This window comes from Diorhabda sublineata, chromosome X (genome assembly GCF_026230105.1).
Source record: "Diorhabda sublineata isolate icDioSubl1.1 chromosome X, icDioSubl1.1, whole genome shotgun sequence".
NCBI lineage: Eukaryota > Metazoa > Arthropoda > Insecta > Coleoptera > Chrysomelidae > Diorhabda > Diorhabda sublineata.
Genome location: NC_079485.1, coordinates 742,169 through 766,470, shown reverse-complemented (window position 1 = coordinate 766,470; position 24,302 = coordinate 742,169). Strand labels below are relative to the sequence as shown.

Here is a 24,302-nt window from a genome sequence, read left to right as displayed (position 1 = left end):
AACAATAAATTTTGGTTCTGACAAATATTTATCAGTACCTACAAATAGTCAGAGTGTACAAAAATCAATAAACCAAAATATTATATTATTTTCGTCAGTAATTTCTCTTCATGTACTACTTCCATACCTGTATTATTTCTCTTGTTAATCTTAATACTAGTAGTAACAAGTGAAGATTGCCCGGAGGCCGATCGGTGCGAAGGAGGCGGTTAATATCGAGTTCTTCTTTTCTTTCTTCATACGAGCGACGCGATCGGTCGTTGACCATTCGGTGACCCGATCGGTGAACCGCACAAATATACTCATCGTCGAAGCGTTTAAAACGTTTTACCTACGATGATGATGATACGAAAGAGGCAGGCACTTTCATATTTTATTTTGTGGCGAGAAAATGTTCCATGTCGCTTTTAGTTGTATAGGGAATGTTTGGTTTTTTGGAGGTGGATGTGCATCGGTTAAAAGGAAGTCTAGACTCTTTTGAACATGTGTCGAACGATATTTTTAGAATGGTTTATCAGACAGAGTTGTTTTTTGTTAAGTAAAGCTGAATAAAATATTGTAGTAGAGACCGACATTGGTAACAAAAAATTGAAACAAGCTACTCTTTCATACCATATTAAAAATGTGGTATCTACTATACATCAACTATAGTTCTAATTTAACAATTCAATTATATATTTTTTTTTTATTAAAAATTAATTTTTTTCGGCCTCGGATGGAAAATATGGCAAGCAACAAGATGAAAATTTGGAATTATTGAAATGAATACGCGAAAATTGCGTACAGCCGGAATATGGCGAATATTGTGTTCAGCCCCGTCAGCGAGGCAACGGAATGTGACAGGCGAATAAAACTTAACCTATTTTTGTTTAAGAACGTATGTGGGCTATGTATTATTTAAGTATTGTATCAGCTGTAAGTTACATTATTTGATATAGTTGGTGAGTTTCATGTAATATATACATATACGTGGAGTTAAGCGTAAGCAGCTAATAAAAAGAAAGAACAACATTGGAGAATCCAGCTAATTCCCGAGAACTTGAAGAACGCCTTTGTAGTATCAACAGAATTCCGTTATTTATGTGATTAGTAAACGTGAAGGTGTTCTAAAAATATTACTATGTGTTTGGCACATGAAACTTTTGCAGAATATATCGTGTTACTACCAAAGTCATTGGTCGGGGCACATGACCGACTGCCGCATTGTCGTTATGATTAAGACTAATCATACTACATCTGGATGAATAATACTTGTTCATAAATAAGGAGGGAGCTATTAGTCACGACCACTCTCAACGCAATATTGGGAAAAAGGAGTGCCAGAAGAACATCGCTGTACATATTCTCCATTTCCGATATTGTAAACTAAAATTATATTTAAATAAAGTGTTTCAAAAATAGATAATCTCCTGTATATACATATGTATATATATATATATATATATATATATATATATATATATATAACATTTGTTTCTTCGAGTAATTATTAAATGGGTTTTTACACAATTCCATCGATAGCTCTTTGCGGATTTCATATTTTGGAGAGAGTCTTGGGGAATTTTATGTATTCGACCGTTCTGGTTGACCTTGAACCTATTTACTCGGAAAGGCCGTGACGTCACCGCTAGGCTCCGTCGCAGTTAAGTTGTTGATACAGAGTGATGTCACATATTAAAAAAAAATGCACAAAATTTTTTTATCTCTTGTTTTGACGTCTGAGATACGATAGACGATAGAGATTAGTCAAGGTGACTGGTCTAAACTTATAATTTGTTTTTATATTAGATACGTTATCAATATGATTTATCTAAAATATATGATAAACTTTGCGTGGTTTACAGTTATAATCAATAATGAAGTATTCGTTATTCTTTTCCAATATTAGTTTGGGGGGATCTGAGAATCAAATATGACGTTAGTTATTTTTTCAATATACTTGTTTTTTATAATTTACTTCAATATATTTTTGTTTATTACGTTCTTAAAGGAAATATACAATATTAATTTGAAGAGTCACGTAGTGAGGGCGATATTTTTTAAAATTACGATTAAAGTAAGTCCAGCATAGATTTCATGCAGAATATAGACAATTATCACCATAGTATATAGAAAGAGTTGAGAAAAAGGTATTTTGATTGATATACTGATAGAGGTATCAGATCCTGGTGTTAGATACATTGTTTTGAAAATGTTTCAACTGCATCGAGAAAAAAATTAATGAATGAAGGAATTATTAATTTTGGTAGCCTAAAATCGTCTACAAACCGATTACGCTATAAAATCAAAAAAATTTTTACAAAAAATCATCCATTCACATAAAAATATGATACGATAAGTACAGTATGAATTCAACGTACCTGTCTATTATTAATTTGAATAGTTTACTTATTCTTTCAATCGATTTAGAACAAAAAATTGTTTAATGAGCAGATGTTTTAATAGTTAATTTATGGCAATTAGTTTATATTCATTTTTTAATACTTGATGGGATTTAAACAAAAAAGCCAATAATTCATGTTGAGAGATTAAATTGCCGATGAGTACAAAAATTGACTAACTGTGAAATAAACTTCATGATCATTATTGAATGTATATATATATATATATATATATATATAAACAAATTCAAAATATATTACAAATATTTTTTTAAATCGTAACTGCATATGGCACTTTTCAGGACAACAATTTTTTTAAATGTATTTTTATGAATAAAAATAATGTAGAGGTTGGTTTAACAATTATTTAAATACTTTGTTTTATTAAAAGATATTTTAGTAGCACTCAGAAGTAAACGATTAAGATTCAAATGAAATAATAAGTTTTATTCCTTGAAAATGTCACTTACCTTTCCTGTTTCTTTTTTTATTTAAAAATATCGATAAACGAAGAATAAAATTAATAAAAAAACAAATATTAATAAAAAACATGTTTTATTTTTTAAACATATAGGTACCATATAATATTAATATGTACAAGAATAGAGTACTCTTAAAACAGAGCAACAAAACATATATACAAAATCTGCGACAGTAACCATGAAAATTTTAAAAAACAAACCCCTATCCGCCCTAACACAAAGACGACCCCAGGTAAAAAAATCAACCTCTGTGTATCCGGTATAAGTATGAAATGGAATGTATTCAAAACGGCAGATGGTCCCTTTTCTTCGAGACCGATATTTAAAATGTCCATGGCCATGTCGTTTTTTTTTACATAGACATTTTTATTACAAAAATACATACATCTCACTATCACAATGGTCTTGGTATTTTATATACCTGGCTCAATTCTCTTTACAAAAAACAAGATATTTGATATCACAACCAAACAAATATTAAAAATGTGTCATATCAAACCGGAAATAAGGTCTATTTATTTAAACAATAAAAAATAAACTGACACCTACAAAATGTTAATTTGTACTTTGTATTTTTTTTCTACTCTTCCTCTCCGCGGGTATTTACAAGTAAATTGCCGAAAATATCAACATTAGCTAACTTTTAATTGTTGCATTTGTTATCTATCCAACAGCTCCTGTATCAACTAATCATTCAAATACGGTTAAATTAATAGATAATTTGCAAAGAAAATCGGTTGTCGTTGTTAAGGAGATCGTTTTTTTATAACACAAATTACGAGTTTCAAAATTTACCTAAAAACACTCTCTTCTACAGAGTTCATAGTTACACTGTCATGGCTATAAATTGTCTTTGTTGCAAAGTATCGGGATTGTCTTTTGCCTGCGTTGAACACAAATCGGGAGTAGACATGGACCTGTTGAGTTTTCCATCGCCCATGCTAAAGCTGAATATGGAGACTAACGACGTAATACGATCAATTTCCATTGAAGACCCACCATCATTATTTTCTTGTTGTTGTTGTTGTCTGTCTGCGTCAATTTCTTTACTTACGGCATCAGATAACAACGTGGCGTCATCTAAAAACACTGAATCATCACTATCATCGTCCTGCTTACTTTTTTTTGGCAGAATAGATTGGACGGCTTCCTCCGTTTCCCATTCAGCAACAGCACGTCGTCTTTTTAAAGAAGGAGAGTTACTTCTCTCTCTTAACACATTCGAACTCTTATCTAAATCCAAATAGGTAAGTTCTGAGTTGTAAGGAGGGTGATTTTCTTTATCTTGATTCTCGGAACACTTAACACAGGTTGATTGTTGAATGAGCTCGCTGGCAGACGATTCTTGAATAGTATCAGATGAAGAATTAGCTTCCAAACAAGCCTCTTCGGCGGTGAGTCCAACGAGTTCCTCGTGTGGAAGATTAGAACGAGATTGGACAGGCGCAGGTGGCCGATAATGAACCATATTGTATGCCTCCTCCATAAAAATATACCGCGCTTTTTGTAACACAGTAGCAACAAGTAAATTTTTATGCAAACTTACACCACCACGATGAGATCTGCTCTGCGCAATTTTCGTCAGAGAGATACCGATTAACCTTTCAGCCTCACTTGCCATTGTAAACAATTCGAAACTATCACACTGCGTCGTTTATACGGCGACAAAATACGACTGATCCGCTTCTACGAACCAACTTTTCACTAAAATGCAGAGTATTTGACAATGACTTGTACTTATAGCTTCACGCTGTGACGTCACAACCTACTTTCAACGTGTCGTTCACCAATGAGACGCGTCCTTGCCGATTCGTACCGGGGTGATCCGATCGTGCGATGAGAATGCTTATCTAAAAAACACTCGTCGCAATTTCTTTGCGACGTTGTCAAGATTCACTTATAGCACAGTAGATCATGATAAATCAAATTTTAATTACAATAGAAACATGAGTAGGTATTTATTATTATCTATGAAACAATTTTATCTATTATCAATTAAAAATAATGATATAGTCACAAGCTTATACTTAGCTGGAAACTTTTCATGCAAAATTATGCCTAACTTTACGAGAAAGATGTATGGAATTTGGAATTGCTTTTGTTAGAGAGGAATATTTTACAATTCTTTATTACGTATTAAATTGAAAGTACTCACTTAATATTTTTTCCTTTATTTATAGAGATAAAGATGAACTCCAGGAATGTTTTTACTAGTAATTTTTTCTTATTAATCAGCTGCACTCATTACTACCAAGGGTCACCTGTAGATTGAAAATGAGAAGGTATGAAGACAAGAGAATACAACTCTATGCAGTTGTATATTTTACCTATTAATATATGTTTTAAAATAAATATTTCATACTCAATGTCTTAATTTTTCACTGTGTGCACACAGTCATTGAAATATTTTTAGCAAATAATTAAAAATATACTTTTAATAGTAATATGATTATATAAAACTGTTGTGACAACGTCGCAATTTGAATTTATGTCTCCTTGCAACTAGACCACAATCCGATCGGGCGGTGAGCGATACTGGTTATATTCTTTGAGCTCGTTATCTATACACACTTGCTTCATTTTGACCTTTATTAACGGTTACGATAACGTTCAATAGTAGCGGAAGTCGACGTCAAAAAATACATCTTGTGTGTACGCAAACAACCAGATTCTTTGTCTGATATCTACCTACTTACTTAATCGTATTAACGAATTATTGTATATAGAAATGCGAAATAATATTGGATTTTTTAAAAGATTCATTACCACCGAATGCGTTAATGATGATTCATTTTAAAGATAACAATGCAATTGTTGTTTTGGATCATTTAATAAATATTTGTCATGAAATGGTAAACAAATTGTTTGAATAAATTGCACATAAAAAGTTAATCTTTAATTAGGTATTTGAAAGATGGTATGTACAGTTTGCGTTGTTAAAAATTCTAAGGCTCTGACCATTATAAGAATTATCTATAACAACAAATAAAAGGAATAAATAAACATGAAATGACTTCATTTTTTACTATTTTCGTATTGAAGAACCACGAGTTATTTAGGAATTATTTATAAAGTAAGAGATTAAGCCAAAAATTTTTAATGGTTCTGAATATTTTTTGATAACAAGTAATCCTCAATGAAATTATCAGACCCTTAAGCGGATGATCACATCCTGTAAAAACGGAACAAAAATATATTTACTTTTCACTAACTTCTCAAACATTTGATTTAGTTAAAAATTAAATGAAAAATAAGACACTGCCAAACTGCGTGATATTTATTAATAAACATACAGATCTGAATAAAAAACTAATATTAGAATTTCATAAATAATGGTTAGATATCAATAAACAGAATCAGTTCAGTTTCTATTATGACATATGATAGTGGCCTACAATATACATTGCGGGAAATGAATATACCGCAACACACCATACGTAGTAGTGTAATATGTATTGCATACCTTACAAAACTAAATACCTATTTTTAATGATATGTACTAGAACATACATTAGTTTCAAAAGAAGGAAAGAAGTTTTTTATAGTAAATTTATATATTTTTTTCTCTCAGTAGCTGATTATTATTATTGGTGATTTCTTTATATTCTGGTCTAGAAATTTGAAAAAATCGATTTTTTTTGTATATTGTCAGAGCTTACACCCTTAAACGTATTTTTGAAAATTCTCATTATTTCCAGAGATGCAGTAGATTTTGTAACTTAGCGTCTAAGCCGGCCAAGTGAAACCAGTTATTTTATTTTGAAGTGATTGATATTTCAAGTTCTACCAGACCGATTCTTTTGAAATTTGGTGGAAATCTTTTTTATACATTGAGTCTGCCTTGGATTATTAAAAAAATCAATAAGGGAGTATTTTTAAAAAATTCGAGGTCAAAAAAATTGTTATCTCATCCCGACGCTATTTTGTGATTTTTTTGGCTAAGGTCAAAGTAATAGCGAAATCTTTACAGATTAAGAATTTTCCAAATTTTTTATTCCAGATTACTATAAGGGCTGAAATCATGTCAACCAGGATGCACAGTTTTTTTGTAGCCCGCACTTTATCGATTTCTTTTACAATTTTTTTTATATTCTTAAAAAGTCAATAAATATCATGTAAAACAATGGATAGTGAAAATGTTTTTCATTTTTTTCAATTTAGTTTAAAAAATAAAAAGTAGAAAAAAATTTGCGTGTGCAGAATCAACTCACAAGAAGAACGTATCAAAAGCATTTGCAGGTATATCAGAATTGTATGAATCTATATGGTGTATTAGAGACTGGAAAACAAGGATGTACAATAAAAATATATTTTGTAATATTCGGGAATTTTTTTACTGGTTTTTACTATTCAATTTTATTATTGGTAAATTGTCCATTTAAAGTTACATATAAATCAGTTCTTTTACTAAATATCTATGTTACTTTGTTTGTTCTAAAAAGTATTAATAAATAAATTTTTACAAGGTGTAATGTAACATAACATTGTTCTTAATTAATATATTTTTGTGAAATATTGGTAACATTACATATTTTTATCACCATTTTATCCAAAAGCAGATGGTTTATTTAATATTGCGAGTCACACCGAGTAACAATGGCTTTTTGTTGAAGCAAATAATCAATCACTAGTGAATTGAGTTTTTTTAAATAAACTATATAATTTATGCTACATAGATAAGTCCAGGCAAATTTTTCCAAGTGAAAATACATGTTATACGCTTTCCGTTTTAAAAGAAATGAGTATAGAAAATATGAGCTGCGATAGTAGAGCAGTCATCAAACACACATGAAATGGATAATTGAATGAAAACACTACGAGTGGAAGCGCAAGCATCATAATTTCTAAGGATCTCAAAAAAGCAATTTTAGGAAAGAAAAACCAGGTGGTACAACAATTTATAGAAGGAAAAAATGGGAATTATTGGGAATTTTAGAAAAAGCAAGCAGATTGTAACTAGACCGATGAAAAAATCTCATTATACAGACTTACGCATTGTACTGTGGGGAACCATAAGCAAGTAATAGAGCGAGAAGAAACAACAAATATAAGTGCTCAAAGTATACTTCAAAACACAAAAGTAAACATTTTTGCATATAGTTTGAAGGAAAAACATTCCACAGTTTTATATATGAACTAAAAAGGAAGAATATATAATAATATTATCAACCATATTAAAAAAATACTTTTCCCTTCCAGCTTCGAATTACACTTTCATGAAAAGAGTGAAGGCTCATTCAGTTAACATTTCCTTTTAATTTGAAACCAGATTTTTTTGCATGTTTTCTATTTAGATGTAACTTCATAGCAATTTCTTCACTGGAAAATTTCTAAATTTCCAATATGGAAACATAATCATGAATAAATATAATACTTTTATAAACAAGCTATTACAAACAGTATGAGTAGCTGCTTGATAACATTATTTGTTGACATAGCATAGAAAAAATACTGTACATATTAGGTACTAATACCACTACAGCAACATTCACAATTACACTACCTGGTGCTTCAATTTTTCCATTGGTCCTACTTGTTCATATTTGTCTCAAAGAAACAGACAGTGTCATTGTGTTAATGTTATATAGTGTTAAGTGTGAATATAAAAAATTCAAAGATGTGTTTTCAAAGTGCTTAGAATAAGTCACGTGTAATACAAAAAAAATTTCATAATATTAAAGGTTTTATCATAGCTCTTCATGTTTTATTTTATTATTTTTACTGTTTTTGTGAGTAGGAAATGCCCAAAAGGATGAAGGAAAACCTTTAATGTCCCTCTCCCTTTTAACAAATGCACTATAAGTAGATATACAATTACCAATGAAATGATTTGATTTACCTAAAATTGACAAATCTATATGAGGATTTGACTCTGGATATTTGAAAATCTTAACTTTCATTCTTTGAAGAGCAATTTTGAGTTCCTCAAGCATATGATTGCTATCTGATGCAACAAACACTGATTTTATTGTATGATCATTGTTGTTATTCACTGAGTTGTTAATATTTTTTATAACACGCTTCAGCTGTCTGATTATAGTTTCTTGACTAGGTAGACACATGTCTGCAGTTGCCGGTCCCTTTTCACTTTGGTAGCCAAGACATTGGGGTGCTGCAAAAAGACTAGGACTTTGTGGTATGTGCTGACATGCTCTTACCCAATCTATACCATTGCGTAGATGGATACCTACAAAAGCCCCTTTAGGAAGTTTATTCTTGATGAAAGAATTTGCTTCTCTTTCAATGGAATCTGACCATTCCAAGTACTTCTGAAGATGAATATTTTCTTGTTGTACTGGAAAACTTGCTGGTGCTCCTATATAACAAGAGTGTTATTTCTACATTTTGATCGAAATATATTGTTGATTTTATTACTTTACCTGTGAAAGCCAAAACAGGCCATTTACTAGGGGAATATTTTTCTCTCCAGAGATTAGTCATATTGTGATGATGAGTATCGTAATGAAGAGGACCATAAAATTCTGAACCTACAAAGTCTACATTATATGTATCCCAAAAAGGTCCAAATGGATTTCCTTCTTTAGCACTACAAGTGTCTCCTGTACCTAAAATGATTAACTACATCTCAGTTTGTTCCACAACTTTTAATAATAATTACCTCTAGCCATATAACAAAAAGATATTCTTTGATTTTTTGGCCATTCGAAAGGAGCTACATTTTCCATAAAATCTTCCATAGTTATAACTTTATGAAACTTCTTCAAGGGTTCCACGCGAAAATATGTATCAAACGGCACTTGGACTGACTTTGATTCCCCATACCTATACTCTACCCAAGGAGGAAGAACTAAAGTTCTATTTAAATGATGGGCAAAATTGAGAGAACCTAGAAAATGATCTGCTTGGTTTCCAAATCGGCCTAAAAATCATTTCATAAAATGCACACGTCTACTGTGAAAAATGGTGTTTACCCATGCATGGACAATACAATATATAACCCAACGGATCAAATTCAGTTGTTTCGAAGTTATCATATAATACTAAAAATACAACAAGTCCTAAAATTACTTTTTTGCTAATGAGTGTCATGATTAAATCATTTTCAAATCTCTGTTGATTAAATCAATATTGCTAATCAGCTGGCGTCTGACAAGTCTCTATCTGTCACATTTTGTTTACACTCAAAAGCCTCGACCAAATGCCAGCTAGTTAAAATACTGACATTCAAATATATGAATTTAATAAGAAGAAGAAATTTTTCCGAATTTAGTTTTTGATTGAGTTATATCATACGTATCTAACAAAAATGTCTCAAATAAAATTATTTCTTAACAAACAGAACCTTTTGCGTCCTGCTACCAGGTTTATGTCGGATTGGGTACCTAAGGAAACAGTAACTCATACTGGACAGGTTATAAAATTTAATTCACCTGATATTATACATTATAAACCTATCGATGCTTATTTCAGAAATGGAGCTCAGATGATTATAGATTATCCAGATTTATAGATAGACCTAAACACGTTAACAAAAATTTTGCAATCAATCTCATTGCTGAAGTTCCCCCAAAACCCTGTAAAGAGCGTGTAGTTTGGTGTGATGGTGGCAGTGGACCTACTGGACACCCAAAAGTATATATTAATTTGGTAAGTTGTTAAATTGCACTACTGGACTACGAGATATAATTGTGATTTTTTTAAGGACAAGCCTGGAAATCATAGTTGTGGTTATTGTGGATTAAGATTTTATAAGGAAGATCATCATTAAATGCTTGTATATAGCTAGAAATAAATTTAAATGCCTATTATATCCTAAAATACAATTAGTTTTATTTACTTTATGTTCACTTTGCATTGAATTATTACTAGTAGGTTTTTATATGCTGGGAACTAAATATTCAATAATCAAATAGGCTTAAAAAGTTTAAAGATATCTATTTGCATTTTTTCTTTCCTGTGTATCTCCAGCTTCTTTATTTTTAACTAGTTTACTCATCTATATCATTATCTCCATGATTCATTATTGCTTTTAATGCGTCTCCTAGTCTCAAAAGTTTTTATTAGACATACGCTAACTCAATTTTTTAACCACATTAGTTTTTCTCTAGTATTTATGTCTTCCTTTTCATCCACCAATTTAGTCCAATGATGTTACATTTGAATAGTTTATGATTTATTTTCATTCATAAACTAATTCAAGTGTTCAATGATATGCAAACGCCTGCATAGCTAATTCTGACGTGACAGAGACGGGCGGAGCTCCTATTCCAAACAATTTTGTTGATCATGGTAAATGCCCATAAACAATTTTTCAATTAGTGTTTTCGTGGTTAATGTGATAAAATAAGACTTTTCAGTTGAATATATTGTTGAAGGAACGTACTATTTAAGAGGTTTTTATTAGTTTTTTACCAGGTGAGTTAATTTAACATATTAATTCTGCTTTAAAACTTGTAAGATTATGTCTATTTTATTTTTGCAGTACCTTTTTGTTTGTTTTTTTTTGCAGATCCTATTGTTGTTAAGAAAATAAATGGCTTTTAAACATGTCCTATAACTTTCCAGCATCAGTGCTTTTATAGATGAGACAATAAAATTTTAAAAAGGGGTGAAAACGCATTAGAGTCTAGTCATGTGAAGAAAATGGACTTTGGCTCTGATTTCCAGGTAATCAGACGGGAAGTACTTCCTAGTATGAAAGACAAAAGCTACAAGGTATCTATAGGTAGGTATATATGCCTTTGTTAATGTAATATGGAATTAATCCGGTTATTATTTTATTGTAGTGTTGGAAAAGAATGGTGACATTAAAGAAGCCACCTGCACTTGTCCCAGGGTTATAAAATGCCATCACATTGCCGCGTTGGTACTTTTTGGGCATTAGAATATATCTGTAATAGATGAAGCGTGTGCATGGAAGGCACTACCTAAACCGAAGGTTGAGCCAGTGAAATCTGCAGAACACACTCTTAGGTGAGTAATAAATGATAAATTTATTACATAGTTTAGTCATAGATGTTATCAATAATTTGCTTATTGAGCATCTAAGATTGATTTTTCAAAAATGGTATTTTATGTAGCATTTCCTTACTTTAGTTTAATTTGACATACATTTTTTATTATAATCAATTCATTATTTTTCCAGGTGAATCCAATTTGGATGGTATCAAAGCAATCCAGTGGAGTAGAACTCATGAAAAAGATGCTCTAGATCATTTGAAGCAGATTTATAATTTAAATGTTCGGCCAACTAGAGTATGACTTACAAATTCAGGACTTCTTGGTGCTAGCCCTGATGGAATAATTGATGAAGAAACCATTGTAGAAGTCAAATGCCCATATTCTTTCAGAAATGATAAGTTGTCCGAAAAATTGAGGAATTTTAATAAATATATAGTTTTTTATGACTATGAGGGTAACTTGATCTTAAATACAAGTCACAATTATTATCACCAAATTCAAAGAGCTTTCCATATTTTAAAAAAGAAAAAATGTTACGTATGTATTTATACCTTGAAGGAAATGGTTGTGACAATTGTAGAGTTTGACGATTCATGAATAGAAAAATTTCTATATGGAACAATACTTACCAAAGTTGTTACACAATTAAATAAAAATTTTTGACATGTTTTTCAATGTGATTTTAGGTTATTCTACAGTGTTAGCAGATAGAGTATACAGTTTACTATTTATTTTAGACTGAAAAGCCACTCTATACAAATTTTTGTTTGCTGAGGACATCAGGAAATTATGTTTTTTAATATAAATGTACAATGCTATTTTGTCAATAAAGATTTTTGTAACAAACTTCAGCTATTTTAAATTGCTGTATTGAATGTACTATAGTTGAGTAATTTTTTTTTCTGTACTAAAAACTAAAATAAACTAAAACTGCTTGTGGCTTAATAATTTATTTCAAGATTGTAAAGACTGTAGTCTACTGACAATAAATCAAATTGTTTTTGTTTACTTTATGAAAATTGTTGGATTTGCAGGCTTTTATTAAATTAGAAAAACAGTATTATTATTACTTTTAACAATAATTGTATTAGATCAATTCATTTATAAATTAAGTGAATTCTAAATATACATTTTTTAAATAAAAATTTCTAAATTTTTTACAAAAAAAGTCGAATAAGGAAATATATTGCTACAATAAAAAATATTTAAAACTCAAAATTTCAATATGTCTGTACTTTGGCTCCACTCCATATGGTTAAACAATTCAGTTCACATTAAACGGCATAACCTACAATATAGATCCTACCAATAACACTCCTCAACTTCTTTAATTGGGGGATATTGCAAGTTTGTCAGAGCTGCACATAGTTGAAAAATAATTGAAATTTGTGATATGTAATATGATGGAACTTGCTACAAAATATTATAGCACTTTATTCTCCTGATGGCCCGTTCGACATGAATTCTAGCCTTTGCAATTTGCTGAGTTTCATATACTTGGGATTCTGTAAACTGTGGTATTGTTACTTAAAAATGGAGGTATATTTAATGATACTCTTGCAGGGAGAAGTTCTTTAATCAAGAAACCTTTATCTGCTAATATCAAATCTCTAGCTACCATCTGATCTAGAACCTTACTCTCTTCAACAATTTTTTTATTAGATGTAGACCCTGGATAAGCCTTTCTAACAAAGGTGATTACACCATTTGGTGCAACACCTACCAACATTTTTCATGTGTTTCGGTGTTTGTATGAAATGTAGGTCAATCTCTGGTTTTCTATGCTTGCTGGAACTGCCGAATAAATTTCAGTGCAATCCAAAATTATCCTACAACTTTTAAAATTTGTAAAAGCAATATGGAGGCAGGTTTGATTCCGTTGTCTTGATAATATAGTTTTCATCAAATTATTGAAAATGACTTCATGTAGAGCATAGATCCACGTCATTATAATATTGGTCACTGTAGCTGTACTACAACTAAATCTAATACTCAAATTTTCATGTGGAAGATTAAGCCTTAGCTTCATTAAGGTCATAAACAGTTGACCAATTTTAGGAGCGATCTGAACATTCCATCCAGCATAATATTTTAATTTAATGCTGTCCATTAGGTCAAAAAGAACCATGAACAGCTCATTGGTTGGAATACCAGTATACATTAGTACATGAGCACCTTTGTTTTTCACAATTTCATAGCTGAATCTTCTCAGCTTCTCGGTTAATTCAACCACCTGCTGCCGTAAAAAGTAATTCTCAGCATCTTGAAATGCAGATGATGGACTCAGTAGTGAGCATCAAGTTTAATTTAAGTCACTTCATGATCTCGTTTTGAAGACCCTGGCAGTAGTTTGGTTGAAGGACCTGGTAGTATCTCGGTCACAAGGTTTTTTACAGTTCGCTTACTAAAAAAAGTGGTTTATTAAACTAATGGACTTTCTGCAACCAAATGCATACCTTTTTTCTGGTGATTTTATATTAAACTTCTGAATATTGAAATCAAATACAGTTGGCCCATTCTTTTTTTCTTTATTTAAAAAGTGATAATCGCACACTTTTGCAAATTCACTTGGATTCACTTTTCTTCTGTAATAATAATAATAAATTTAAAACATAAATCTTTGAAGTGAATGTTATCATTATTTTACCTTATGAGAGAAATCCATCTATTCCTCTCGGTCTTGTTTTTTGGGAACCGAAAAAACTTGCATGGATGCTTTGAACTGTAATGTTTACAGTCTGAAACAAAGCACATACCCATTCTAAAGCAGTCCTACATCTTAAAAACCTAAAAATTAATTTATTTATACTCGAAAACTCATGACTATTAGTAGATGACAGAGATTAACAACAAAAATAAAATAGACATAACCTCAACAAGTTTTAAAGCAGAATTAATATGTTAAATTAACTCATCTGGGGAAAAACTAATAAAAAGCTCTGAAATAGTACGTTCTTTCAACAATATATTCAACTGAAAAGTCTTATTTTATCACATTAACCACGAAAACACTAATTGAAAAATTGTTTATGAGCATTTACCATTATCAACAAAATTGTTTTTATCTAGCTTTACCATCAAAATAGCTTACAGAAAAGTGAAAAATACTTTTAAAGTGTACACTTTACTTTTTCTTTTAAGTTCATAAGTACTTTCTCTCAATAAAGCCCAGATATAGTCTCCCATCATGTTTCCATTGTATTGGCCTTGATAACGCTGTTCGTAGTTCATATTGTCTTGATGAAAACTTTCTCCTTGCTCTTCTGAATAGGCTCCCATATTGTTTTTAAATTTATCTAAATGACATCCTATAGTAGCATATCTTCAACTAACTTTTAGAAGTTTTCAGCTTTGTTTCTCCTGAAAATTCAGAAAGGACTGCTTTAAAACTGTTCCAGATCGCTTTTTGACTACGATTCGGTAACTTTGGAAACAGAAGCTTTAACCTTTGCTTTTGATAACTTTCTGGTATAGGTAAAAATTTCTCATCAGGATTACTTCTGCTGGAACTAGAAGATGAACTATTTTGAGATAATTTTTTTGGTGGTTGAGGTACTGGTCGTGTCAGGTCATGTGCATCCATGATGTATGTGGTCTTTCGGTTATGACCAGATTCCTGGTATTGCAAATTTTATTGACCTTTTCTCGTAAAGATAAATAAAAATTAATATGTCTATAAGATTTGATTCAATGATAAATTAAAAATCGCTCACCTTCCAAACATCTTTTACAATAACTATAAACAACAAGTCAAAATATGCTTCGAAGAAAACGTGAGATTTCTTTAGTTCAAATTTTATGTCTCGAACTTTAATAAATTGACCACATATAAGATAAAATCAAAATCAAAACAAAACATCTGATCGTTGTTTATCACTCGAGTGTCAACTGGCGGCACTGCGTGAATGTAAAAACCCTACTCTGATCTCGCAATTTTCAAATATATTTAACTAATTGGTATATTGTTGACTGAAAAATAATATAAACTTTAGCCAAAAAAAAAAAAAAAATTTTTGTGATAATTTATAGGGTCTATGTGACCTACGAGGTAAATTCATTGAATTTGTGGTAATATGTACATTACAAACTTATTTGGTAATGCATCACAAATTCATAATATTGAATTTAGAATCTGTTCAAACATATTAGCTTTATATTCGATTGAAATACTGCCATTTGTAGAAAAAGCATATTCTACAACACTAATTGTGGTTATTTTTTATGAACACAAATATCTACATTCAAGTGATCTCAGATTATCTTTGATGAAATTTAATTATAATTTTTCAATGACAATGTTCTAGAAATTTTAGCAATAAGTTCTCATGTAAATAAACCTTCCTATAGAAGTTTTATTGTAATTTGAAACTTTAGTCTTACTAGTTTAAAATAGTAGCTTTTAAATCACTTAAACGTAAAAATAGTCGCACGAGATCGATTTGAGTAACAAATAGTTACCATTGGGAACCCTAGAAAATTTATTTCAAATTATAATTCCCAGTTACTTAATGAAAAATACTAAATACTGTTTATTATATCAATGCTCCCAATTACAGTGTCTAGTATCATATTCGGCTCAAATGACTACACTGTAATTTATTCCAGCTTCTCAAGGTTTAGGTAAATAATCAGAATTTTAAAAAATTAATTCTCATTTATTCTCAGTAACTCAATCTTAGTTATTCTATTTTACATATACGAAATAAATGTATAATCATTTTTAAAAAAACGTTCAAATATGAATAAAAGCTTAATCTATCCTTAAACTAAAACTTTCAAGTTATCGTCCTTCAACTGAAAAACAAAAAAATAGAATTTAGTACACAAATAACCTGAATCTGATTACATTTCACAAAAAATATACTCACTGTATGAACTAAGATCAATTTCATCAGGTAATTCTGTAATATTAACATCAAATCTGTCTTGTACTTCATTTAAGATTTTAGCATCTCCTTCTTCAGAAACAAAAGTTATGGCGAGACCTTTTGTACCAAAACGTCCTGCTCTAGCAACCCTATGTAAGTATGTATCGGAATCCTCTGGCATATCATAATTGAATACTATGTTTACTCTTTCAATATCCATACCTCGACCAAATAAGTTGGTAGCTACCAAGATTCTCTGTAATAAAATATACTATGTAATTTAAAACCGTCAGATGGTAAGCATGTTGCAATAGTGATATCAAAAACAATTAAGAGGTTCACTAAGTAATAATTACTCCTTAAAACAAATTACACAATTTGGCCCTTCAATCCTCCATAGGTCGCTAGTTATTTGTCTGGAAGGTCTAAGTGAAGTAATAGTGGTTGTTGGTTAAGTGGTATTAAAAAGTGTATTCGGTAAATCAGGAGTTGAATACATGGACATGCTTTAACAAAGTTTATTTTATGAACTGGATCATTTGATTTCAAGGCTTAAATTGAGAAACTGCTGAAGCATCAAAAGGTGTTGGATTATTCAAGAGAATCTGAATGGGAACCACAAAAAGGATCTTTAAATAGTTAAAGGGGACTTCACATTTTATGGCCTGTTGTACTCTGGAGGCATACCCTTGGAGTTAAAGTGTTGCATTGATTCTAATTAAGTCGACGACCCTGAGACAAGACGCTCAATATCTGGATTTGTTACTGTTTGCGGTGGAGCTGCCATTACATGGATGAGTCGCAAGCAACCAATCATGGCATTAAGCACAACTGAAGCTGAATATGTAGCTGCAAGTGAAGGAGCAAAGGAATTTGTGCGGCTGCGTAGATTGCTGAATGAAATAATAAACCTGTCTCCGTTACCAACATTGCTTGTTGACAATGAGTACTATAAAACTAATTTAGAACCCAGTGTTGAGAGCCTTTTCACATATTTCACTTCATTTCACAACTTTGTTGTTTGCACCTATAATTCCTTCCTGTGACATGATAATTAGACATCTATTATACTCACTAACCTTTTGAAAGTCTTTGAATTGTTCATAACGAGATAATCTTTCTTTTTGATCCATTCCTCTGTGAATTCCAATTGCTGGGAAATTCTGTTCGGTTAATAGTTGAGCTAAAGCCACACACCTCTGAACAGATTTTACAAAAATGACGACCTTAAACAAAGTAAATTCATTAGAAAATAATGAAATGTAATCAAATATTTTATATTAATTAGTTTTAGTCAGTGAGAGAGTTCAATTATTTCATTAAAATCAAAACAAAGTTATCATCATATAAAAAAATTAAAAAGTACCTTTTAAAAATCTCGTAACTTAAAATATAATTGACAAAACCTACCTGGTTGAATTCCAAGACATCGAGTAATTCGAATAATTTTTTATTCTTTTCATTTTCTTTAAGTTTTACATAATGTTGTTGGAGACCGTGCAGAGTTAATTTAGTTTCATCATCAACATATACTTCCATAGGCTGAATAAAAAAAAGTCAAAAATATCACTAGAAAATTCCAACAAACTTTTAAATAAATCTTCAACAGGCATATTCTTCCAAAAAAGATAACTTAATATATTGAGACTATATAGGTATAAATATGAAAACTGAGTCTTTGTTCATCTTACAAAAATTTTTTTAAATATTTGAAAACACTCATGATATAATTAAAAGAAAATTTACCAAATGGGATCAAAAAGTCCAAAATTACATAAAATGAGACAAAAGCCTGAAGAACAGGCCAATGGACATGAAAAATAACTAAAAAAAAAGTATGAAACAATTCCCAGTTTCAAATTTTTGGAAGAATATGTATATATAGTCTCACATGTTTTTTTTTTTGAAAAATTGAATGAATGAAAATAACAGCTTCTTTCCAAAATTATCAAAAATTGGAATAAATTTGAACTTAACTAAAAAACATGTAATTTGTAAAATCAAGATTTCTACTTATTGAAAATTTGACACATGGACCTAACACAGTAATTAAAGTAAATTAGTTTCCTCACTTAGAAAATCGCATGACACATCAACTTTTGAATTCAATTGTATGCTGTTATATAATTAATACATACCTACCATGAAGAACCAGATGGTATAATTGTGTTTATTATGAATATCAATAATGTTGTGAAATTTTATTAAGAAATATCAACTACAAAATTGTGTAAAAATTTATAATAGTTCCAATCCCATTGAATGAAATATTTGTTTATGCTTTAAATGTAAGAACTTTCCGAATGAACCATGAATTTTTTTGTGAGTTATATGGTGTTTTATGAAAAAATAACTAGAATGATGCAAATTATTTAACTAATATTTAAATAGTGCACAATCAAATACTAAAGTTGACATGTTCTAGTGTATGAAAAATTTATTCCCTTTATTATCATTCTATTATATTCTAATTCGAAATGTTCTCGTAAAATTATTCAAAATAAATATATTGACTTGAGTTATCACAGATGATTGTGGTATTGAAATTCTTTAATGGTATCAACAAAAAGATTACTGTGTAGAAACCAAATTTAGTCTAAAATTTTTTAGCAGCAAATTTTTTCTTTGCCACAAAAATCCCTAGAATTTAAAATATACATCCCAAACTCAACTAGAAACAGTACATTATGAGAAAACATCTCACTACTAAAGCTGATAGTATATACTTTTTCTTCTAAAACCAAACAAGGAAGTGAGTAACTATTAAAGGGGTAGAAATATGAAATAGATGTTAAAAGCACAAAGATAATAGGATAATTAATTTCATGCTATCGTTTACATAAATTCATATGAATATCAAGTGGTTTTAAAGGGTAAGTGATTATTATTCTGTCTTAAGAAATGTTTTTAATTCAAACTCGAAGGTATACATATATTTTATTGTAATGGGATGCTTTGAGGGCATGAAATTAATTTTCCTGGTGCCATATATTCAATCAAAACCATTTGGAAGGATATTTGAAACAAAAAAAGTTTCTTAATTTACTCAATCTTGAAAGGTAGCCTAATGAACAATCAGTTCAAGAAAACTAATGTAAGTACTTCTAGAGCACATTGTACATATACTGAGACCATTTAGTTGTTGAAAATACTAACATCCCACAGGAAAGTAAAAATAATGATGAGAATATAATTAAGAGCGAAAGAGAGATTGAAAATTCTAGGTAGGATAAGGAAATTTTTTTATAGGAGAAAGATTTGTTGGAGTTGGTCCTCTGCAGGCCTGGGGCCGTGCTGTCCTAGCTGAGAGGAGGAAAGCTATGACTATTGGCCAGAAGAAAACAAAAAGAGAGCTCTAGTAAGTAAAAACGGCTCTTCTCAGTTTGGGGATTTTTTGTTTGTTTATTAAAAAATCTAATTGGGGAGCAGGTTACAGGGAAACTGTGGAAAACCTTAGGAAAAAAAGCCTGAAAAACCTGGATGCACATAACAGAAATTTAGAAAAAAATGGTGAAATTTGTAAGAGACCTGAATCCTATTTGACAAAATATTTATAATATGCAAAAATCATGATTTTATGTAAATGGAAAATAAAAGAGAAGTAATTGAGGTTCAAGAAAAATGTATCAGTACCTCAATTACTCTTATCTACTATACAAACAGACAATGAAATAAGATCTGCAGTTACGAAGGTCTTGGGTGAATCCATCGTACATACAGTTCAGTCGAAATCTCGCATCCCATCATCGCTGCTTCCATTGAACTATTTCCAAATTAAGCTTAGCTTCCAAAATAAAGGAGAACAGATCTCCCAATGGCATCAAAAACCCGGTACTGGATCTAGATTGATGTGTAAAATTTTTGTACATTGTAGCTCGGCCAAAACAACAAAACGCGAATCCCTTTAACGAAAAATATTAATCTTCACTATCTTGTGTCCTCTTCTTAGCCCAGCCCTCCCCAACCTACTCGTTGGGCTACAATGCGCTAACCGGACGCGAAACATCTTTATACAATTTTAAATTACAGTAGATTTCTATTATTTGAAAACTTTGATCCATTTTATAAAAATAATTTCTCGATCAAACTGTGCGAGTGGGTGCGTCATTCGATTGTTGTGTAGAAAAATAATTTAGAATTACATCTTGCATAAATTTCTTGCAAACTGGCCGAATTTCCTTGCTGAGTGTTGCACTAAACATCATAACTTGTTTTCCATGGGGCGTGTTTCTATATATTTCCTGGACATCACGTCGCATATCTACAAAAAATATCAACCACTTAACACAAGAAAAAAAATATTTCAATACTTTTGTCATTTGAAAGTAAATTTGCACAAAACATTTTTACTGAAGATGAATATAGCTAAATATGGAAAATGGATAATACATAATCAACCATAGTCAAAATAAGTATAGTAATATCTCCCTATAACACTATAGATTGGGTCTGTGTTGCAAGAGTATCCCCACACAACATGAAACAATTTTCCAGTTCCTCTATTATGATATTGAAAAAATTTAGGGGTTTTGCTTTTATTAAACAACTACTTATAGGAATATTAATTTGAATGCAATCTTCTATCTAAATCATGAAACATTTTTTTGTTTTTGTTATCAACGAATCTTATACACATGAAGATTCAATTAAGGTCTGCAACAATCTAGACATTACAGTACTTATTTTACAAAATTGCTGACTCATTTAGTTTCAGATCCTTTGCTATTACTCTTACAATTATTTAGCTGATCCAAAATATCAATTTTTTTGTTGTAGAGAAATAAATTTCCTTTTTGAGTCACTTAATATGAAGATTGGTTGTAAGAGTATTGTGTTATAAAAGGGATTACTGTATAATTCAAAAATATCTTACCTAGGAGCTCCAACATTTTATCACATTCATCAAGGATGAAATGTTTTAGGTGTTTTAAATTCAATTTCTTTGATCTGACTAGAGCCAAAATACGTCCTGGTGTACCAACCACAATATGTGGACAATTATTTTTAAGTATTTCTTCATCTTTCTGGATTGGTAAGCCTCCAAAGAATACAGCGACTTTGATGTTTGACATGTACTTACTAAAACGTTCATATTCTTTACTAATTTGGAATGCCAATTCCCGAGTATGGCACATAACGAGTACATAAACAGCATTTTCGGTAGGTTCTAATTGTTGAAGTGTAGCTAACACAAATACAGCCGTTTTTCCCATGCCAGATTTGGCTTGACACAGAATGTCCATGCCAATAACAGCTTGTGGTATACACTCATGTTGAACTACAAAACATATAATTATTAGTACAGAATATAAGCATACTTTCATAAATATTACCTTCTGAGGGATGTTCAAAACCGCAGTCAACAATAGCCCTAAGAATTTCGGGCCTCAGTAGGAAATCTCTAAACCCGGAACTGTGAATAGATACATAAGTACCCTTCAAACCTTTTTTCTGAACTTCAGTATTAGCTGTGTCGGGTGTAGTTTGTTCAGTATTTTCTTCATCTTCGTAATCCAAAAGATCATCAGCATCGGCCATTTCGTTATTTAAGTCTGAAAGATAAAGCGACATAATTATAAATTTTGTTGTATTTACAAACGTATACGTTTACAAATATGGCTGTTCATTCATTCACATTCTTTTGTTTTATCTGCACCGGCTTCCATTTTAATTTAAAAATATGTTTGTGGAATGAATGTACAGAAATCATATTTCATTTAAATTATTTCAAAAATTGAAATAACTTGAAGATTATATAAATAAAAACGGCTTACATTAAACTCACACGCAACTACACAATACAACGATATAAAGCTGGTAACCGGTAGAGATAAAAAAATATACGTAATTGGAAAAGAAGAGATGTTTGACTGAATAGACATGCGTGTTACGACATCACTGGTGATGAGGTACAATAACGAAATGTTATTTAATCACTAGTAGCAATGGGAACCATCATCACACTTCTACAAATAATTCACATTTGAGATAATTCACACACCTGACACCTTAAGATTAATTATGTTCTGTGAATTCATATTTGAGAAATGTCAGTTAATTAGATACGTTCATAAAATATAGCTAAAAAACTCATAAGAATAGCTTCATTTATGGTTTCACCATATTTTCCCTTGATCTTTTTTTTTCTTATTATGCTTGATGTAAAAAATTCGGAATGTAAATGAAACCATTTAATATAATAGTTAATACGATATGTTGATTTCCAATTGATGTATAAAAGTATTTATGTTAAGACAAATATTTTTTCCTTGTCACTTTAGGGAAATTCGGTGTTATAGTTGTAGTTTTGGTACACACACATGGTGAATTTGAAAAGTTATTGTGGGGTAATTTATTTTGGAGGAGTTATGGAAATTGTTGTTATTCTTGTTGTTACTTAGACTTATAACTCATTTATTCGTGTTTGTTTCTAGCATACACGTATTATGTAAAAAGTGATGTATCATGAGCCACTTTCCATCAGCTTAAAGTTACCAGCAAGTTTTAAATGCTGTCATTATAAATAGCATCATTTTAAGTACGTGCTTTACTTATTATCAATAGAAATTATCAAGGGCAAATATTAAAAAATATTAGAAAAAGACATTGGAATGGTATTGTTTAACAGTTTTGACTTAGGGGATTTGCCAAAAAACAAATTCACTTATAACAATCAAAATTCTGTTACTAACTTTCCTCTTGCTTCTTTCTCGTGATATTTTTGTTTCTTGTTTATCCCATTTTCATAACTTTATGTCATGCATTTTTCTAATTATTACTTCTCTTATCTTACTTGGTTCATTTCTAATAAATATAGTAAATGTGTTTGATAATATAAGAAGTCAACAGAATGACTTTCAATCAAATTAGTTATAATCGTGAATGATGAATTATATTCAATATAAAAAATCGTTGGTGCATATTATATACAACATACTATAATAAATAGTGATTTATTCCAATGAATAATGATTCTTTTATTTAAAATACCTATCATTTTTTCTTTATTACCGAAGAGATTTCTTCTTCCATAATGTTACTTCAAATAATTAAATGCTGATTAAATTTCTGTTGATAAAAATTTGACACTTGAACTAAATATAGTAGGGAAGCTCTATTAGGATTCCTTATTTTAGAAAGTCATAAAAAGTGCCAGTATAGGTCAACAGTTGTATATCTTGTCTACATACTTCAATGGTAAGGAAATAGTTATAAATGACAAATTTTTCAGTTCTCCCAAATCAGATTTTTAAGAATATAAAAATGTTCATTTATTTTTACACCGTCTATGCTATATTTGCTTATATAAATTCGGTATATATTTAAATAGTGCAAAATAGAAAACTTCTCATGTCTTATCTTTTATAATACTTTAATAGATAGATAATTTAATTTCTTATTATATAAAAATATTGTTGTCCCAATATTTATTAAAATTTTATATATAAATTACTAAATTGAACTGAATTAAATCGAGAGACTATATTCCAACATGAAGAGCAAAAGAAGAATACTATATAGATTTATACAAAATAAAATTAAATACAAAAAAAACCAGTTCAATATCCCACTATAAAAAGATGCTAATGCAATATTACTGGTTTTGATTATTTTTTAATTAAAATAACTATTAATTATTGTGGCTAACA

General features: G+C 30.3%; 4 protein-coding genes and 1 long non-coding RNA gene across 6 annotated transcripts; 1 reads left to right on the top strand and 4 right to left on the bottom strand.

Annotated features, from left to right (window-relative positions):
* Positions 1 to 2,919: 2,919 nt before the first annotated feature.
* On the bottom strand, positions 2,920 to 5,502 carry LOC130450696 (uncharacterized). Its single transcript, XM_056789249.1, has one exon. It carries the CDS (start codon positions 4,482 to 4,484, stop codon positions 3,690 to 3,692), a length of 795 nt encoding a protein of 264 aa, XP_056645227.1. The 5' UTR covers positions 4,485 to 5,502; the 3' UTR covers positions 2,920 to 3,689.
* A 1,671-nt stretch (positions 5,503 to 7,173) lies between these two features.
* LOC130450694 (GDP-fucose protein O-fucosyltransferase 1) lies at positions 7,174 to 10,022 on the bottom strand. The gene is made up of 4 exons (XM_056789248.1): positions 9,796 to 10,022; positions 9,483 to 9,743; positions 9,244 to 9,429; positions 7,174 to 9,179 (listed from the first exon to the last, which is right to left on the bottom strand). Exons 1-4 carry the CDS (start codon positions 9,911 to 9,913, stop codon positions 8,551 to 8,553), a joined length of 1,194 nt encoding a protein of 397 aa, XP_056645226.1. The 5' UTR covers positions 9,914 to 10,022; the 3' UTR covers positions 7,174 to 8,550.
* Positions 10,023 to 10,050: 28 nt separating this feature from the next.
* Positions 10,051 to 12,728, top strand: LOC130450697 (NADH dehydrogenase [ubiquinone] iron-sulfur protein 6, mitochondrial). The gene is made up of 5 exons (XM_056789250.1): positions 10,051 to 10,235; positions 10,295 to 10,471; positions 10,527 to 11,549; positions 11,611 to 11,797; positions 11,970 to 12,728. The coding sequence occupies exons 1-3, from the start codon at positions 10,131 to 10,133 to the stop codon at positions 10,590 to 10,592; spliced, it is 348 nt and encodes a 115-aa protein (XP_056645228.1). The 5' UTR covers positions 10,051 to 10,130; the 3' UTR covers positions 10,593 to 11,549; positions 11,611 to 11,797; positions 11,970 to 12,728.
* On the bottom strand, positions 12,720 to 15,675 carry LOC130450698 (uncharacterized). The gene is made up of 3 exons (XR_008910608.1): positions 14,433 to 15,675; positions 14,242 to 14,370; positions 12,720 to 14,189 (listed from the first exon to the last, which is right to left on the bottom strand). It is a non-coding gene; the product is annotated as an uncharacterized LOC130450698 (long non-coding RNA).
* Positions 15,676 to 16,419: 744 nt separating this feature from the next.
* LOC130450593 (ATP-dependent RNA helicase WM6) lies at positions 16,420 to 22,664 on the bottom strand. 2 transcript variants are annotated; one of them, XM_056789063.1, is made up of 8 exons: positions 22,428 to 22,664; positions 21,987 to 22,205; positions 21,527 to 21,931; positions 20,796 to 20,914; positions 18,064 to 18,195; positions 17,733 to 17,879; positions 16,654 to 16,909; positions 16,420 to 16,579 (listed from the first exon to the last, which is right to left on the bottom strand). In XM_056789063.1, exons 2-8 carry the CDS (start codon positions 22,189 to 22,191, stop codon positions 16,566 to 16,568), a joined length of 1,278 nt encoding a protein of 425 aa, XP_056645041.1. In that variant the 5' UTR covers positions 22,192 to 22,205; positions 22,428 to 22,664; the 3' UTR covers positions 16,420 to 16,565. The 2 variants fall into 2 exon arrangements, with proteins under 2 accessions (XP_056645041.1, XP_056645040.1); XM_056789062.1 differs by having other exon boundaries at positions 16,420 to 16,909.
* Between the last annotated feature and the right edge of the window lie 1,638 nt (positions 22,665 to 24,302).

What these genes read in the sequence shown, in the direction of transcription:
- LOC130450697 (XM_056789250.1), top strand. Translation starts at nt 10,131, where the DNA reads ATGTCTCAAATAAAATTATTTCTTAACAAACAGAACCTTTTGCGTCCT. An exon ending in CAGTAACTCATACTGGACAG is followed by an intron (nt 10,236 to 10,294) that starts GTTATAAAATTT and finishes TGCTTATTTCAG; the next exon opens with AAATGGAGCTCAGATGATTA. An exon ending in CAAAAGTATATATTAATTTG is followed by an intron (nt 10,472 to 10,526) that starts GTAAGTTGTTAA and finishes GATTTTTTTAAG; the next exon opens with GACAAGCCTGGAAATCATAG.
- LOC130450593 (XM_056789062.1), bottom strand. Translation starts at nt 22,191, where the DNA reads ATGGCCGATGCTGATGATCTTTTGGATTACGAAGATGAAGAAAATACT. An exon ending in TTTTGAACATCCCTCAGAAG is followed by an intron (nt 21,932 to 21,986) that starts GTAATATTTATG and finishes TATGTTTTGTAG; the next exon opens with TTCAACATGAGTGTATACCA. An exon ending in TAAAATGTTGGAGCTCCTAG is followed by an intron (nt 20,915 to 21,526) that starts GTAAGATATTTT and finishes TATTTTTTGTAG; the next exon opens with ATATGCGACGTGATGTCCAG.
- LOC130450694 (XM_056789248.1), bottom strand. Translation starts at nt 9,913, where the DNA reads ATGACACTCATTAGCAAAAAAGTAATTTTAGGACTTGTTGTATTTTTA. An exon ending in ATTGTATTGTCCATGCATGG is followed by an intron (nt 9,744 to 9,795) that starts GTAAACACCATT and finishes AATGATTTTTAG; the next exon opens with GCCGATTTGGAAACCAAGCA. An exon ending in GCCTGTTTTGGCTTTCACAG is followed by an intron (nt 9,180 to 9,243) that starts GTAAAGTAATAA and finishes CTTGTTATATAG; the next exon opens with GAGCACCAGCAAGTTTTCCA.
- LOC130450696 (XM_056789249.1), bottom strand. Translation starts at nt 4,484, where the DNA reads ATGGCAAGTGAGGCTGAAAGGTTAATCGGTATCTCTCTGACGAAAATT.